Here is a 19,629-nt window from a genome sequence, read left to right on the forward strand (position 1 = left end):
GGAGATGCCTATGGAGTCCAGCGAGGCTCCCGGGAATCGTGGAGGTCTGAATGGATCAATGGGACCGTAGGCATCGGTACTCGGATACTTTATGGCGATATTTACCGTTTTGATCCTCTTCCTTATTAGTAGGAGAATTGGAAACCTTCCAAAGAGTCACACAACGAGGCCTCACTTGTCATCTGGAAATATTTAACCGAAGATGCTGACGTGTGAGGAGTGGAGCTAAGTTGGAATTCTGACTTCTAAAAGAAAGCGTCTTGTTCTGGTGGATGTTCCTGCAGTCATCACGCCAATAGTATGCTCCCGAAACAAACAAAAAAAAAACACATTTATTAAAAAGACATGACAAAACACGACTATAGTCACATTTATACTCTTTTTATTTACAACATATTGCACAACTGCAGGGTCTTGAGACACATGCTAACTCGCACACTAGAGAGCTAGCGACCTAAACGGTAGCCTTCAAGTTGTTTCCTTTCAACTTAAATAGCCAAAAACTTACCACTTCCACACGCATAGGGAGGATAACTATTAACAGTTATTTAACCTTTAACATGAACATTAATCAAACGTAATAATTTTTTCTGGGTACATGATACCATACAGCATCCATATCAAACTTGCGCGGGCCGCACTAACATTAAACTTTCATATCAAGGCGGGGGCCTCAAACTAGTGTCCGGCGGACCACATTTGGCCAGCGGGCCGCGTGTTTGAGACCCCTGGTGTATACTGTATATAATTGACTTGAAACGTATAGCTAATGAAATGAAAGATGAACTAAAACTCTGTTGCTTTATCGTGTGAAAGCTACCTTCTTCATTGTGCCCTTACAAAATAAAGCAGTCACGCATAACTAGAAATACGAGTTCAGCTTTAATGAACGGTTACGGTAAAAAACAAAAAAAGCCTATCTGAGTGAACAGACAGCAATAAAGCGACAATAACGCGAGCAAGAACGTAACCTGTGACGTCATTACCATCCATATTTGGCATTCGGTGTTTTGCTTGCCACCACGCGCTTGTCGAAACGCACGTGCAATCAGATTCCTCCAGTGCTGGTGAGCTTTTGTACGCATGCGCGCTGACTGTGGCGTCGTCACACCATCATCTGGTTGGGCGCTCAAAATCGTCCAGTCTGGTCCCGCTAGCTCCACAAGGACTAACGCGCAAGGGCATCCCCGACAGGCGGGTTGTGTATTTAGCTAACATACTGTCGCCCCCCGGGTTGTACCACCAAGACGCCGGCGGAACCACAGCAAGGTGAGAATAGATAGAGACAAAAAAGAGGCTTCCGAGACAAAGCCGCGGTGGCGGAATAAAGCGACTGTTGAACTGTAAGCTAATTTGGGTTCCAGCAACATTCGCTGGCTGTGTTTAAAATACAAATTGTTGCTGTTTGGTGAACTAAGTCAACTAAGGCGGCTAGCTTCCATCCAAAGTAGGTACTGTATAACCGAGGAGGGTATTCATGGCGTGATGCTGGTGCTTCAGTCACCCCCACACACCACCCCCTACTACCCCCTTTGGGCGCATCTGAGCAGTCGGCGTGTGGCCGACCTTGTGGCTCAACCAGTGGGGTCGGCGCCGAGCCAGACTTGGTCCACATGGCGTGGAAGGGGACTTGATGTGCATTTGATTGTGTCGTGTACCTCCCAAAAGTATTGCATCATGGCTGTTTTTTTTTTTGCAGGGGGGCTTACTGTGGGGTGGTGTGTTAAATGACCATCTTGGGTCAGCATGTAAAACTGAATAGTTGCATTCAAGTTCCTAAACATTGTCAGTGAGCCTCTTGAACTTTGTGTTTACTGGCCTGTGTGAGTTAGTGTTGTGTCACCAAATGTTCCTCTTGGATGCTCCCATCATTGTGCAACACTACACACTCGTGTCATGTTCACAGAGTCCAAACCAGTCGTAAACTGGCAATTTGAATATGTAATGTGTGTTTGGATTCTGACTTGTTGCTTTCTTGACTTCTGTCAGGTTGTTGGTGCAAATTGTGCTAAAGTTGTGATTGGAATTTGTTCAACCAAACCAGCTACCATTGGGGGGTGAAGATGGATGGATGTATAGATATGGAACAGATAACTTTACATTGAAGTGCTAAATAGGGATGAGCTCGTACACCACTATCTGTATCTGTATGTGTTCGTATCCTTACTCATAGTGGGCGTGGTATAAACCAGAAGCGGGTGTGGTTTAATTTGGAATGGGCTTAAACCTGAGCTCAAATCTGCACATTATTTTTTTATCTGAAATTGACTTGGATTAATCAGAGGTTGCTATATGTATTGTTTATTATTCAGCTATATGTGTATGTGTGTACGTGATCCTTGATACTTTGACTATTTATATATTATTATATATATATATTTATATATTTATAAACAATGCACAACGATGAGCCAATTCAAGAAACAATACAAGCAGTTGATGTTTGCTAAATACAAGGATGAAGAGTCTTGAACCAGTCATGATGTGCTATATATAATAATAATAATACATTTTATTTATATAGCGCTTTTCAAAATACTCAAAAACACTTTACAGAAGAATATTCACAGTTATTATGGTACCCATTATGTCATTGTATGGTCATATCACCTCGTACTTCGGTACGTGACAAAAAAAAAAAAAAAAAAAAAGAAAAACCTTAACCCATATTAGGAAAGCAGGAAGTGAACAAATGTAACAGTTACTGATTGTAAAAGTACCAGATGGAGGGGTAGGATTTAATAAGCTTTGCTTCTTCCTACTCCTTTTGGACATGTGGAACTGGGAACTGATTATGGGATGCATTCAATTGTAATCTGATGCATGTTCTAATGAAATAAAACCATTACCATATATATCATAATTACTTCATATATATATATATATATAGGAGCTGTGTGAAGTTGCAAACATGGCAATAAACATAACAATAATACGTCAGCCTTGCTGATTGTATTTTTCTACAAAGCGCCGCGTTCAGTACTACAATCGGTTTTCCAACTGACTTTATACCACGAGCCAAACCACCCGAAATAAACCCTAATAGGTATGAGAAAAATGGACCTATTTATTTTATTATGTACCTGAGGTATAGTTTTATTAGCAATGTAAAATACGCACAGCCTCCTTGCTAAGATGTTAGCACACGCTGTTGTAATAATGTGGGCTCTATTCATCCCCTGTTGGATTGGTGTACTGGGACAAAGTCTGGAATTGATTGTTTGCATAGCCGCGCCCCCCTAGTTACTGTACAGTTATTTGACATAGTTTGCTAGCACACTGAGTCTAAAATCATCATTAGGATGCAAATATAAAATGTTATGTATAATTCATAATGTTTGTCCAAAAACTTGTATACAAATTTCGAAGTTCTGAGCCGAGTTCTCTTCCATTCACCGTCTATATTCAACTCAACCTGTTTAGGTTAACCTTGGGCATGTTATCGTGCATACGCTGCCTTGCGAATCTCGATGCAAGTTTTCATGGCCGTCGACCCGACAAGGACATATCAGTGGGAGTTTTATTGACTGACCAATGAGCGCACAGGATGCTAAGTTCTTGTATGTAAACATGGGAAGAAAATAATATTACTGTGTCAGATATCCCAGATATATGGTAATGGTTTCATTTAATGGAACAAATTTTGCATTTGCATATTTATACATTCATTCATTCATTTTCTACCGCTTTTTCCTCACAAGGGTCGCGGGGGTGCTGGAGCCTAGAGGCGGGGTACACCCTGGACTGGTGGCCAGCCAATCACAGGGCACATATAGACAAACAACCATTCACACTCACATTCATACCTATGGACAATTTGGAATCGCCAATTAAGCACGGTGGTCAAGTGGTTAGCGCGCAGACCTCACAGCTACGACACCAGGGTTCAATTCCACCCTCTTCCACATCTCTGTGTGGAGTTTGCATGTTCTCCGGGTATTCCGGTTTCCTCGCACATTCCAAAAACATGCTAGGTTAATTTCGCCACTCCAAATTGTCCATAGGTATGAATGTGAGTGTGAATGGTTGTTTGTCTATATGTGCCCTGTTATTGGCTGAGGGTGGAATTGAACCCTGGTCTCCTAGCTGTGAGGTCTGCGCGCTAACCACTAGACTGCCGTTCCGCCCCATCTTTATATATTAGTAGCTTAATTTTTAATTTACTATCATATTACAAATCATGGAAAATTCCACTGCCAAACAAGTCTTGTTTAAAAGGTTTCTGGGCTCACATGCCGCCATTGTTTTTGTCCCCCAGCCGAAAGAGCACCAGTTTGTGCCCGGGTCGTCCCTGAGTGTGTGGTCACCCAACGACTCACCTGGACCGTTCCCAGTAGGCAACTAAATATGACATCTGGAGTGTACTGAGGATTACACGTGTGTGTGTGTGTGTGTTTGTGTGTGCACTCTTGGGATAAATGGCGCTCCACCAACACAAATGTTCAAGAGGTCAGTTATGTTAAGCTGGTTAGCGCCACGCAGCCTTTTAGCCGTTAAGTGGACTTAAGGGGTATCAGAGGTCCTCTTTGAGCTATTAATCCAACTGCAGCTGATTGAATGAGTGAAATATCCGCTAATGTTCTTTGTTATTCTCTAAAAGCCGGCTTGCTAAGTCTTTCAAGGTAATTATAAGGGCAACCCTTGAATAGTCAGGCTGACATATGACCCCCCCGCAGTGCCCAAACGAAGAACCTCCTTGTCATTTTCCGTCACTTCTGCACATCTGCATGCTTTTGCAGCCAAATGAATGGCCTCATTGATAATTCCTTCAGGGGTTGCCCTGCTTTACTGGTGCCCGCTCACACAAAGAGACACATACACATCTAACGGAGCTCCTGAGCGGCATAGGGATCTTGTGACAGTCTCATTTGTAAAGCATGCTTCCAATTTAAGAGTTGTGTGTGTGTGTAAGAGAGAGAGAGCGGTTTCAGCGGCCTAATAAGTGAAACAAGAAATTTCAGGCATCAGAAGAGTACATGGTGACGTGAAAGGGTAACCAAGCATGGGAAGTAGAGGGCTTGTGGTGAAGCAAAAGAAAACACAAGTCCGGATGCCAACCGTTGGAGTTGTGATAGTACTTTGGTTAGACCTCATTAGCTGACCTTAAGAAATGTGTTTTTTTTAGATCACTCAGTCAGTGGACTTACTGTATGTGGTCGTGGGTTCGAGCCCAACATGTGCAGGGCTGGTCTGTAGAGATGACCGCCATTGCACATGCTAGGTCTACACTACCGGTCAAAAGTAGGGATGTTTGGATTAGGATTTTATGCTGCCAATACCGATAATCCATGAGTGATCCAACACCGATGACATTACTATTGCAAGGACACATCATCAGTAGGGTAAAACTAACCTAACCTAACGGTGGTCTAAACCCAGCTCACATTCCCTATTCATCTGTGAAAAATCCAACTTTTGGTTGAAATGTACTACTAGCTACATATAAGTTTTTTCTTGTGAGAGCTACTTTTACAAAATGAAAATAGCCAAGAGCTGTTACATTTTTTGTAACATTTATTTTCTTACCGTATTTCATGCTTGTTTTACCAGATCATGAACAAAATGCTGGTATTCACAACTCACTTTTTTTCACAATGCATTTATTGCATTTATTAATGCAATTATTTCTAGTCTTGGAAAATGGAAATTGAATTGAGGTGTTTTAAACAAGTATTGGTCGATGTCGATACAGTCATCTTTCACTGATATCTAATACCGATCTGTGGCCGATAAATTGGAGCAGCCAGAGTCAAAAGCTTTTGAACACCTCTATTTTTCCAGTTATTTATTGGAATTCCAGTTGTTGAAGTCCAATGAATAGCTTGAAATTGTACAAAGGTAAGTAGTGCGGAGGCTAAAAAAAAAGGTAAAGTTACCCAAAACTGAAAAATAATATAATAAATGCCTGTTTCAGGGACCACAAAATGGGTCGTGCGTAGAAGGAATGTTCCTGTGGGAAAGTATTCCCTCAACGGATTGCTCAGTCGTGGTGTAAAATCACTGCAAATACTCAACCGATTCCTCCTGAAATAAACAGTTTGAAATGGCGATATACACCAGCAAACGTTGGTCTGAATGGAAGCTAGCGGGGTTAGTTTAGTTTAGCATGCTACAGTGTGGTTGTGTGTGCGACTCGGGCCAAGCGCCATTTGCCATCTAAATGTGTAAACAAAATACTGTCATAAAAAATTATCTCCATATGCTGTTTGGAATTGCATGGGCGACTACATCTTCCTTAATCAATAAGCTGACATCCCAGAAAAGTGTTGCATTTATATTTTTGTTATGCATTTGTACTTGATAACTTCATGAATTTATTACCAGAAAAAATCATTAAGCCCCAACTTATGGCTCCTTGGACCCCAAATTGAGAATCCCATATTCCGTGTTCATTCCATCAAACAAGACGTTCCATCTGGGTTTTCACATATTTTTGCTTCAACCAAAAATCTATGATCTCTCTTGTATAAGAAGAACTTCCCGACACTATGTCTTAATTAACCTGGGCATGTTTGAAACCTGACCCGGGGAAGCTTCAGAAACCGGTTGCAGGTGTCTGGTGACTTTGACACCCCGCCTATCATTAAATAGTCGTTTCCAGGACCAGATTGTGGGTGTCTAATTTTAAACACCTTAGTGTTTGCAGTTCATTTGGAACTCACTTCCTCGCAGTTAGTTTCAGACCAGGGTGCTTCTTTGGACTCAAAACCAGAGTGCATGGAAGCACATTTTGGAAGAGGAATTTGTTTTGATTGGTTCAAGTCAATGTAACGTTCTAAAACCTTCTACTACATTAAGCTTTGTTGCTGCATATAATTGTATTCTGTCATGCAATATATCTCAGAACCTTTTCTCGAGTGTACATATAATTATACATTCCTAAGTTCTTTTGAGGGCCAAGAATCTTGGTGTCCAAAGACCAGTATCCCAATGTATTTTATGTATTGTGAACGCTTTCTGTTCCGTGGAGGCCTCTGAGAGATTGCTGGTATAACTAAAGCAGTGTCATCACATTCCATTTTGAGAACAGGAAGAGCAAGCTGAGGTTGAGCTCCAGACCTGATGGTCTCCGTATTCCTTGCTTGACTTTGATCTGACGTGGCAGCGTTTTAATGGGTTTGCCTGGTTTTTGACATTCATTCGTGGCTGTGCTGTGGTGGAACAGGTCAATAACGGTGGTAGCGGAGCAGAGCTTCAGTGACCAAAACTAATGTTTGCACAAGTGTGTGAGAGTATGCATGACTGTGTTGGTGAGGTCCCGTGGGGGGGAGGGGCAAAGGGATTTTGTTTTAAGATATTTCGACATGTGCCCAAATTGATGCCACGGGCTGTAACGTCCTCACACGTAGTTTTCCAACAGTGATTTGAAATACTTTTATGTTTATTCTCCCTCGGGCCTTCATAACAAACCGGTTATGTATGCCAGTCTTACATTTAGATGTCATCATACAACATGGAATTATGAAACCGATCCAATGATCCAATGTGCAGAAGTCCAAGTATTGTTTGAGCTTTGTTGGTTAAGAGTTAAGAGAGAGGAGCCTATCCCAGCTGTCTTTGGGCGGGGTACACCCTGGACCGGTCGCCAGCCAATCACAGGGCATATATAAACAAACAACCATTCACACTCACATTCATACCTATGGACAATTTGGAGTCGCTAATTAACCTAGCATGTTTTTGGAATGTGGGAGGAAACCGGAGTACCCGAGGAAAAACCCACGCATGCACGGGGAGAACATGCAAACTCCACACAGAGATGGCCGAGGTTGGAATTGAACCCTGGTCTCCTAGCTGTGAGGTCTGCGCGCTAACCACTCGACCGCCGTGCCGCCCTTATTCAAACTCATTAATTAAAAAAAACAGATATATCGCATAACTTGATTGGATCTTGGATAGTCAACCCTAGACAGTTTATTATGATAATGGACTTTCTAAAGAGTGAAGAAGTGACACAAATGCAGACTTCTCGTAGCGCTAACGTGTTTCTGTTCATTTCAAGGGTTGGTTGACCTTGAGTGCTCGCTGAGTGTTGACTCTGCTCTCAACCTTCCTTGTTTATGGTAGAAGATAGTGTATGACCTGCTGCGGGTCATCAAGTTGGTCGTTGGTTTTTCCCAAATCTCCTGGAATGATGTAGAGCTGTCTGAAGAAAAGTACTACATCAACATTGACATTGTTCAAATGGTGCAAAACAGCCGGATGTTATGCTTGTTGGGGAAGGTGGAAAGTAAAGCTCCGAGCTGCCAAGTTAAATGACCCTAGTAGCGGCAGCTTATTGTGGTAATGACACAGGAAGCAATCAAGTGAGCTGGTCCAAGGGACAATAGCTCCTTTTCCACCATAGGAAGTTTACTCCAAAATTTTATGCAGGAACTGGGCGTATTTGCAACACCAATGCCACTACTAATTTCATTGGTCCATAGCATGTGTATTACTGCGTCTACGAGCATTCTACATAGCAACTATAATTTTGCTTTAGGAATATGAACTGACCACAGAGGACAACAGGCTGTCGGTGTAATGATTGCTCAAGTCTGGTTATTGACAACTAAATGCCTGTAGGAGAGCACCAGCATTGCTTGTTAATTAGTTACCACAAGCAAGGCTGAATATGAACATTTCCCAAACTTAATAAATAGTACTTTCTTTATACATGTTTAGTATGACGTTCTTGTTTGTCCCGAAATGTAAATGATGGTAACAGTAATGATTTTATTTCATTTGAACATGCATCAGATTACAATTGAATGCATCCCATAATCAGTTCACAGTTCCACATGTCCAAAAGGAGTAGGAAGAAGCAAAGCTTATTAAATCCTACCCCTCCATCTGGTACTTTTACAATCAGTAACTGTTACATTTGTTCACTTCCTGCTTTCCATAATGCAGTTTAGGTTTTTTTTTTTTTATTATTAATGCACCTCGTACCGAAGTACAAGGTGATATGACCATCCAATGACATAATGGGTATCAGAAAAGATGGCTGGGTGTCGTCACTGAAGGAACGCCACTGTACAGGTAGTTTGGAAGTTAAATTGAAATATAAAATAAAAGCTGACTACTCTAAAATGACAAAACCCTGTCCGCACAGAAAGTGACATCTGCAGTCTTAGGAGTGAAGCCCGTGTCTTGACCAAACCGTTACTTACAAGAGAGTACACTTGAATATCTTGAGTGGGTAGTTTGGACCGTGTTGACCACCTATATGAGGGCGTTCCTCTACCGGGAGACAGAGAATCCCCGGGAGAATAAGATGATGCATCTCAGTGGCTTGCCTCCTACAGGATAAACCCCTCCTGAGAGGGGGCTGGGGTTGGGCGGTGGTAAATGTGCTTTGAGAAAAGTGTATTCAACTATAAGGACTAAAGTTTGTAGCGTTTTATAGACTCTGAATTTAAACAAAACACCAAACATGAGCTCTTTTATTGCGGTTGCAATGTTGGGGTGACCTTTTATTGTGGCCAGTCTAAGACACATCCATGCAACGCAATCAGGCCTTTTGTGTACATACAAAAACTTTTAGATCTTTCAGTTCAGTTCATGAAGCAACAATACAAGTGTTGCATTTATATTTTTGTTGAATCTGGTTATGCATTTGTACTTGATAACTTCATGAATTTATTACCAGAAAAAAATCATTAAGCCCCAACTTATGGCTCCTTGGATGCATCTCAGTGGCTTGTCCCAATGAATATACAGTGAAATCTCACTCACAGCTGTTTTGCATTAACTGTAAATGCTCCGGACTCTCTGCAGAACATGCAGTTCTTCTCCAAAAAAGATATTTCCATATCAAAATCAGCCGCTTTCAAGGCTCTATAACTTTTTTTCCTAATTGATTTATTTATTCGTGAACCACCTTCCCCTTGCATGTTTTTCTTCCCAGCGGACCACATATGAGATAAAGCACTTGGAATTAGGAAAGCAGGGAACATGGTGTCTTCGTTATCTCTTTGACCTTCCCGAATCATCCCTGTTGACTAACTAAATCCCTGCATTGTTTCTTCACAGGTCTTGCTTTTAAGCTCAGATTTGAGCCCCCCCCGCCCCTCAAGTCCTTCAGAGATCATCTTGGGTTCAACTACAGCAGGATTCGTTCTTCCAACGTCTTCTCCTTGACCAGACATGCCTCCACCAGCAGGTGGCCCTGCAGGATACACCCCTCCCGAGGGGGGCTGGGGTTGGGCGGTGGTAGTGGGGGCCTTTATTTCCATTGGCTTCTCCTACGCGTTCCCAAAATCTATAACGGTCTTCTTCAAAGACATTGAGGTGATCTTCGAAGCCACGCCCAGCCAGGTGTCATGGATTTCGTCCATCATGTTGGCTGTCATGTACGCCGGAGGTGAGTGCTGAGCATGTAGACCAGGGGTGGGCAAACTACGGCCCGGGGGCCACATCCGGCCCGCCAAGTATTTGAATATGGCCCGCCTGTTCTTTCCAAAATATTTCATTTAAACTCAACATACAACCTGGCATCATGGCTTGAGACAACCTTTTGATGGTTGTAAGGGCTAAGTAGCTAAGTAGCTGTTTTATCAATTTCGTAATAATAATAATAATACATTCATTTTCTACCGCTTACCCTCACGAGGGTCGCGGGGGTGCTGGAGCCTATCCCAGCTGTCTTGGGGCGAGAGGCGGGGTACACCCTGGACTGGTCGTAATAATAATAATAATGATAATAATAATAATAATAAATAGTAGTAATAATAATAATAATAATAATAATAATAATTCCTTTTCTACCATTTATCCTCCGAGGGTTGCGGGGGTGCTGAGCCTATCCCAGCTTCTTGGGGCGAGAGGCAGGGTACACCTGGACTGGTCGTAATAATAATAATAATGATAATAATAATAATAATAATAATAAATAGTAGTAATAATAATAATAATAATAATTCATTTTCTACCGCTTACCCTCACGAGGGTCGCGGGGGTGCTGGAGCCTATCCCAGCTGTCTTGGGGCGAGAGGCGGGGTACACCCTGGACTGGTTGTAATAATAATAATAATGATAATAATAATAATAATAATAATAATAATAATAAATAGTAGTAATAATAATAATAATAATAATAATAATTCATTTTCTACCGCTTACCCTCACGAGGGTCGCGGGGGTGCTGGAGCCTATCCCAGCTGTCTTGGGGCGAGAGGCGGGGTACACCTGGACTGGTCGTAATAATAATAATAATAATAATAATAATTTTATAATGCACTTTACATCAAATAAATGATCTCAAAGTGCACGTATAGCAGACTGCATGACACTTTTATGTGTAAAATATGTGTAAAAATATATGTGTACAAATGGACTGTCACGTGTAAAATACTATATATTCGACCCCCCCCCCCCTGTCAATTTTATTAAATCAATGCGGCCCGCGAGTCAAAAAGTTTGCCCACCCCTGATGTAGACTCTTTGCTTTTATGTCATGTGTGAAATATGTCATGTCGCTACCAAGCACTCTTCGGTTGTCATAACAACCTGGCTTTTTTTGAGCCGCTGCAGATACAGAAGCAGGCTGTTTTTACGGGAAGGCAGGATTATGCATGACAATGAAGTTGCACTGGATTAGATCAACTTTTTGCCCCAAATCCTAATTTCACATTTTTTCCCTTTCAAGATAGTCAACACAAAGCTACATGATATCATCTGTATGTTCTCTTTTTGAATCCCGTTAAGAGTTTTTTATTCAGGACATGAAAGCTTCAGGGACCACTGTTGAAGGAATACAAGAAGTAAAACGCATTACAGGAGACAGATGTTGAACCAGTTATTTTTTTTTTTCCTTCCTTCTCACTTTGTTTTCACTTTCCCTCCCCTTCCTGATTTCACAATTCATCCGTGTTGCCAGGTCCACGTCGGGTTGTGTAGCCGACAGATGATGCCTGCTTTCACTGATATAAACTCGGTATTTGTTACTTGAGCATTATAGAGTCGTGTTCCTCAGTTTTTAGCCACTGAAATTTCAGGATCACGTTAGTAGACAAAAGCCTGTTTGTCTCCGGTGAGAGCCTTGAGCAGTCGAGTGGGAGTGCCGACCGTTGACTTGTATTTCACTTCTTGTGGACTGTGGGAAATCCAATGCTTTAGTGTGTGGGGTGTGAAAGAAACGGAGCCAGGGTAAATACGGAATGTGCATACTTGTCTTCTTATCAGCCTTTTTCTTGGCTGGGTTGTACCGGATCTTGACTGCTTACATCAGGGATGTCCAAAGTCTTTCCACTAAATTGTGTGGGGGGGGGGCAAACCAACCCCCAATGGGTAGGTCAATATATGATAAGCTTTCTAAACAAAATATAAACATCTTGATGTCATTGGTTACAAAGCCAATAAGTGTACCGTAGGGATGTAAGGATTTTTCGTATCGGTATTTCTGGTTGCCGATACCATTCAAGGACGATATTAGTTTATTTAGAATGATACGATCTGAAATGATTCAGTAACATTTTAGCCAAAAACTGAACAAGTGTGATCGTGAAATAAATACGTGGACATTAAAATCATTTTAAAAAGCCTCTGTGCTTAAAACCAATGCTTTATTTCCGAGTATCGATGCAATCGATTGAGTACCTTTTAAACAATATTAAATATGTCATCCAGAATGGCAACTTTCCGAACACAGATCGATGTAATTGGATTATAGAAATATAAATCGATACATTGTTACACCACTAGTAGACAGTAATCCCTCGTTGATCGTGGTTAAGTTGTGATAAGTGAATTCCCGTGAAGTTAGATACCTTATTTATAAATCAAATATTTTCATAGTAGCATAGAAAATCTGTTTACGGACTCCAAAAGAGCAGCTCCACACAATAACCCGCACAGAAAACTTTCTAGATCTTCCGGAATCTTTACCTATTCCAGCTGTATTTGTGATTCCCGCCGAAACGGTCTGTTTTAATTTATTAAAGCCCTTATTAAAGTCTGCTGTTGAAGCTAACAGGCTACCGCTTCAGTCAGCAACGCCAACTCAGTAGTTAGAATCCAGAGCATCAAAAAAATAATTTTGACCACCTCAAAACTTGGCACAAACTCCACTTTGCACATTTGGTTTTGATTTAGTTTTGTGGAAAAAAAAAAAATATTGTGATATATATATCATATAACGATATTTCTCTGTACATCTGGTTTCACTCTCTGGTGGCTCGCTGACTGTTAAACTGCAAGAAGCCAGAGAGAACGCAGCCACATGATGGAGGGAGGGAGAACGCATGGTTTATATAATACCTCTGAGAACCCTCCTCACTGCCCTCTTTGTATTTTGCCAAATAGCAACAAAGACCGTCGCTGGCCATTCGTTGCCGTGTGCGTGAATGTCAATCTGTTTCTGAACCAAGAGTCTCAGCTTGCGTGTCTTTATGGTGGATTTGAGATCTGATCTGAGAACCTTGCCACCTTTTACATATAACAACCAATCAAATCCTGTTTTGGTTTCAGTATTGGCCTGCAAGGATATTGTGTTACTACAATTTTATGGTGTCTCTTTTGTTCTCTCAACAAGTTTCACCACCATCTGCTGACACGTTTAGTAAATCCAGCTGCGTCCTTTTCTCATGAGACGTTGGAATACAATGGCTTCAAGTATTTGCACACAATGTGTAAACACAATGTGCAATATAATCAATAGTTTCCCATTTTATAACCTTTATGCATAACTGGAAACAATGTCGAAGTCTACAGTCTCTTTCATTTCTCCCGTAAACACACAAATAAACATTGCTCTGAAAGATTGTAATATTTGGTATAGTATTTTTTTTCTCCAATGGTGCATCCAGAGTGGCCAACCCCACCCAACATTTGCACACATCCTGTACTTTGCAGCTTTAGTATAAACAGAGCTTTAGTGTTGATATTCAGGATTTGAAAAGTTTTAATCAATTATTGATTAGTTAAGTAGTCAAACTGACACTTTTGTCTATCTACTGGCTCCAACCCCAAAGTAGTATTCAATATTAATACATTTAATATTTTAGCATAGAAAACCCGCTTATGACTTTCTTAATGTGATTTTTTTTTACTATTATTAGAGCCCTCTTGACATGAAGTAACACCCCTATAGCTACCTTCACACTGTTTCTTTCTTTATTGGAAGAAATCCCCAATAAAATAGGGAGATACTATACTGAGTAAAACCCGTTGTAATCGGCAGGAATCTTCAAAATAATTTCTGAATCAACATTTAACAGGGTTAGTGCGCAGACCTCACAGCTAGGAGACCAGGGTTCGGTCCCCGCCCTCGGCCATCTCTGTGTGGAGTTAGCATGTTCTCCCCGTGCATGCGTGGGTTTTCTCCGGGTACTCCGGTTTCCTCCCACATTCCAAAAACATGCTAGGTTAATTAGCCACTCCAAATTTGTCCAAATTGCATTCAATTGGAAGCTAAATAAGCATTGTGTTAGCATATCTTACACCTATTCAGCCTGTTCTCTATTCTTTTATTGTTAGAACTTACCTTCCATGATGATGTAATGTCTGTTTTGGTTAAGTAGTTTGGAAAGTAAATTACCCGCAAAAAATGCAACTTATATATGTTTTTTTCTACCTAATTATGCATTTTTGGCCTTGTGCGATGTATACTCCGAAGCCACGTATAGTCCAGAAAATACGGTGTATATATATATATATATATATATTAAAAAAATTATATCAGAAAGGCAGGAAGTGAACAAATGTAACAGTTACTGATTGTAAAAGTACCAGATGGAGGGGTAGGATTTAATAAGCTTTGCTTCTTCCTACTCCTTTTGGACATGTGGAACTGGGAACTGATTATGGGATGCATTCAATTGTAATCTGATGCATGTTCAAATGAAATAAAACCATTAGCATTAGCATTAGCATATCATAGTGAAAATATTGTACATCCTGACAAAGCTTAGCTTGAAACGTCCTCATCACTCGGTGGTCTTTTACTTTGTATTCACACCCTGCAGAGATGCTTAGCCTGGATCCATGTGAGAGTCCATTCATAGGGAGCTTGGCACGCAAGGGAGGCACGAAGGATGATTTCTCTCTCTCTCCTTCTCTTCCTCTGCTGTGCTCTTTCTCTTCAACCGCCGCGTCATCTGTTAAATGTGGAGCTGCTGTCTGCGCTGAGTACTTTCATTGCCAATAGAATCTATGAAGTGTTTGTTTTCAGGCCGAGCTCTCCACGTTGCCTCACTCTTTTCCTTCATCCCTCCCTTCTTCCTCTCTGTCCATCATCTAGCCAGCCAGCCAAGCAGTCATGTTACACAAGCAGACTCTCTTTTCTTAGACTGTAGCACCACCTGTTGGTGACAAATGAACAGCTCTTTAATTGTCTTTGCTGCTGTCTGATTTATTTATCGCTGCTGCAACAATTAATTGATGATTAATCGATTATCCAATTAATCCACAACTATTTTAGTATTTAATGGATTGTTTTTTTTAATTTGTTAATGTCCATTTAATGTGATTACAGCCTCTCAAATGTGATTTTTTTTTGGCAACACAAGATCTAGACTAGCACTAGAGTGGTTAGCGCGCAGACCTCACAGCTAGGAGACCCGAGTTCAATCCCTCCTGTGTGGAGTTTGCATGTTCTCCGGGTACTCCGGTTTCCTCCCACATTCCAAAAACATGCTAGGTTAATTAGCGACTCCAAATTGTCCATAGGTATGAATGTGAGTGTGAATGGTTGTTTGTCTATATGTGCCCTCTGATTGGCTGGCCACCAGTCCAGGGTGCCTGAAGACAGCTGGGATAGGCTCCAGCACCCCCGCGACCCTCATGAGGATAAGCGGTAGAAAATGAATGAATGAATGGATTCCGGTTGAAGGTATTTCTGACCATACCTCTTACCAAAACATCTCCAGTTGAGTCGGGTTCGATGGTTTCCAAGCATGGTGCTGGAGCCTATCCCAGCTGTCTTCGGGCGAGAGGCGGGGTACACCCTGGACTGGCGGCCAGCCAATCACAGGGCACATATGTATAGACAAACAACCATTCACACTCACATTCATACCTATGGACAATTTGGAGTGGCCAATTAACCTAGCATGTTTTTGGAATGTGGGAGGAAAACCGGAGTACCCGGAGAAAACCCACGCATGCACGGGGAGAACATGCAAACTCCACACAGAGATGGCCGAGGGTGGAATTGAACCCTGGTCTCCTAGCTGTGACGTCTGTGCGCTAACCACTCGACCGCCATGCCGCCCACAACACAGATTTTTAATAGTATTTAAGTCTGGGGACTGAGATGGCAATCCCGGAATTTTAATGCGAGTGATCTGGGATCGAGCGGGTGTGCGTCCGTGTGACCAAGTCACAGAGTAAACCAGTCGTGATGTTGGTTGCATCCATGAAATGGTAGCTCCGGTATTGACGCTGTAACATGTGACTGCACGAAAACTGATGATCAGTGAATTCCTCTGATGGCGTCCTACTCTTCCTTTTATTCAGGTCCAATCAGCAGCATCCTGGTAAACAGATTCGGAAGTCGGCCAATCATCTTCCTTGGTGGCTGCCTGGCGGGGTCGGGATTGGTCGCCGCCTCCTTTTGCAACACCGTGGAGCAGCTCTACTTCTTCATCGGAGTTGTCGGAGGTCAGCAGTCGGATTTAAGATCTCGGAATGTCAATGTTGTACTTCTTAGTTCTTATTCCTGACTTTGGAACTTCTTCAGGCTTAGGATTGGCGTTCAACTTGAACCCAGCCCTCACCATGATCGGGAAGTACTTCTACAAGCGCCGGCCCATCGCCAACGGCATCGCCATGGCCGGCAGCCCCGTCTTCCTGTCCACTCTGGCGCCCCTCAACTCCTGGCTCTACGACGAGTTTGGCTGGAGGGGCAGCTTCCTCATCCTGGGGGGGCTTCTGCTCAACTGCTGCGTGGCCGGCTCGCTCATGCGCCCCATCGGACCCAAAGCCCAGCCCGCCAAGCCGGACGCAGAGGTGGGTGAGGCGGGGGATTCGGCGCAGGCGCCGCCCAAGAAGACGGTCCTGCAGACCATCAACTCCTTCATCGACCTGACGCTGTTCAAGCATCGCGGCTTCCTGCTCTACCTGATGGGCAACGTCATCATGTTTCTGGGGCTCTTCGCTCCGCTCGTCTTCCTGTCCAACTTTGCCAAGAGTAAAGACATCAGCAAGGAAAAGGCGGCGTTCCTTTTATCAGTGCTGGCGTTTGTGGATATGTTCGCCAGGCCCTCCATGGGCCTCCTGGCGAACACCAAGTGGGTCCGACCCAGAGTGCAGTACTTCTTCGCCGGCGCCGTACTCTACAACGGCGTGTGTCACGTCTTGGCGCCGCTTTCCACCAACTACACCGGATTCGTGGTGTACGCCATCTTCTTTGGCTTTGCATTTGGCTGGCTGAGCTCTGTGTTGTTCGAGACCCTGATGGATCTGGTGGGGGCGCAGAGGTTCTCCTCGGCCGTGGGTCTTGTCACCATCGTGGAGTGTGCGCCGGTGCTGCTGGGCCCGCCGCTAACGGGTAGGACTTTTCATTTTAATCCGCGCCGAAGCTGATTTTCGTGGCGTCTTATGTGCTTTTTTTTTTTTTTTGTACCGTGTCCATCATGCAGGAAGCTTCTACAACTACTTCCACCACTACGACTACACCTACATCTCCTCCGGCGTCACCCTCATCATCGCCAGTATCTTCCTCTTCGTGGGAATGGGAATAAACTACAGACTCTTAGACCAGGAGAAACAGCGGGAAGACAGTAAAGAGCCCAAGGAGGAGCGCGCGGCCATGCTAGCACCCGCCTCGCCGTCAAAGTCCCACACGGATGGCAACGACGCGGCGGACACCGTCAAGCCGGAGGAGGATTCCAAGATGGCCGAGAACACGGTGTAGTACCACAACAGAACACACGAGAAACTAGTACTCAATTACTTCATGGAGCGCCGCGCTCACATCTTTTTATGTAGTTTTTAAAATGATGTGCCTGTTGGGGGGGGGGGGGCGCACCCCCCGCCTGCCAACACACGACGCTGACAGGAGGGTTCAAATCCAAGTCATCATTAGCCACGTATACATGGACACAAATATTCCAATTCCATTCGGGTTATTTGCTCAAACGGAAAGAATCGAACCTTTTGTATACGCCTCATTCCCAAAGAAAAATGAATATATAATGGAATTCCCAGGGGTGGAATATTCCTTCCCCCAATCCGATTGAGGTATCTTGGACCCGCTCAAACGGAAAGTTGTCCTACTGCGTTCTTCTTCCTGGTGTTTTTCTTCTTCTGTTGTTTATTGGCGGTTGGCAAGCAGCTTTTGTGTGCATTAGCGCCATCTGTGGAACACAATCTAAACCAGGGGTCTCAAACTCAATTTACTTGGCTCGGGTCTGGGCGAGGCTGGGCCGCATCAGGTTTTCCAAAAAAAACAAAAAAAAACGCATTTATTAAAAACAGAAAAATGAATAAACTTTGCTTTTGTTCCGATTTTCTACAATAAAAGCTCTGATAAAACATTCCACTGTTCTCAAATATCTTACTTTTTATTTTTCTACACAAAATAAGATGAAAAATAAATAAACAAATCAAGAATAAAGAAAATCAATCAGTAATAAATAAATATAATAATAATAATAAAACAGCAAATAATAAAAACTTAAGAAACCACATATAGTTGGTGGGTAGACAAATGATTTTTTTCAGATTAAAATGAACAAAGCATTATTAGAGCCCTGTAGACATGACAAAACACGACTATAGTCACATTTATACTCTTTTTATTTACAACATATTGCGCAACTGCAGGGTCTTGAGACACATGCTAACTCGCAAACTAGAGAGCTAGCGACCTAAACGGTAGCCTTCGAGTTATTTCCTTTAACCTTAAATAGCAAAAAACTTACCACTTCCACACGGATAGGGAGGATAACTATTAACAGTTATTTAACCTTTAACATGAACATGAATCAAACGTAGTAATTTTTTCTGGGTACATGATACCATACAGCATCCATATCAAAGCTCCAGACGTTCTTCCATTTTAAAAAATGGAGGCGAGCAATCGGCATTGGACTGCTGCGGAAAGTTTGTTTTTGATCCGAACTAAATTCCAAGACTGAACAAAGGAAAAAGTGTCAATACGGAGTTATTCCAACAAGTGAAAGAAAAACTCCAGGAAGTCAATATCACGTGATGTTGATGTTTACGCTTTACTGCGTATGCCCCGTTGACTATTCCGGTTGATTCTAGTATAGCGGCGCATGTAGACACCCGATTGGAATATTCCTTTCCATGGATACCATTGCTTTGGGAAAGACAAAAAACCCTCATGTAAACGTGGCTAGTGAGGACGTCACTCTCAGGGTCTCCAGTTGCCATAATGCACCACATACATGATTACCAGGCATGCTCCAATCTATGGGATGATTTACTTTTTTTTTTTTTTTTTTTAAATATCACATGATCGGCAAATGCCGATTAATGCCTTTCAACGCCGATCCCAAAAGCCGATCTCCTGTGGCCCACAGCCATCCTTTAGTATCATGTAGTGTAGTCACATGGAACTTAACTGCCAACATGTACCACAAAAACTTCTAATTCAATATGTGACTATTTCAGTCTTGATGATCCGTATGGGAATCGGCAGCATAAAAACCCTGATGGGAGCATCCCTATTTATTACTCTGT

General features: G+C 42.5%; 1 protein-coding gene across 1 annotated transcript; it reads left to right on the plus strand.

Annotated features, from left to right (window-relative positions):
• Positions 1–1,087: 1,087 nt before the first annotated feature.
• On the plus strand, positions 1,088–19,378 carry LOC131104169 (monocarboxylate transporter 1-like). The gene is made up of 5 exons (XM_058051057.1): positions 1,088–1,269; positions 10,015–10,345; positions 16,438–16,581; positions 16,661–17,470; positions 17,562–19,378. Exons 2-5 carry the CDS (start codon positions 10,129–10,131, stop codon positions 17,834–17,836), a joined length of 1,446 nt encoding a protein of 481 aa, XP_057907040.1. The 5' UTR covers positions 1,088–1,269; positions 10,015–10,128; the 3' UTR covers positions 17,837–19,378.
• The last annotated feature ends 251 nt before the right edge of the window (positions 19,379–19,629 follow it).

Source organism: Doryrhamphus excisus, chromosome 16 (genome assembly GCF_030265055.1).
Source record: "Doryrhamphus excisus isolate RoL2022-K1 chromosome 16, RoL_Dexc_1.0, whole genome shotgun sequence".
Taxonomy (NCBI): domain Eukaryota; kingdom Metazoa; phylum Chordata; class Actinopteri; order Syngnathiformes; family Syngnathidae; genus Doryrhamphus; species Doryrhamphus excisus.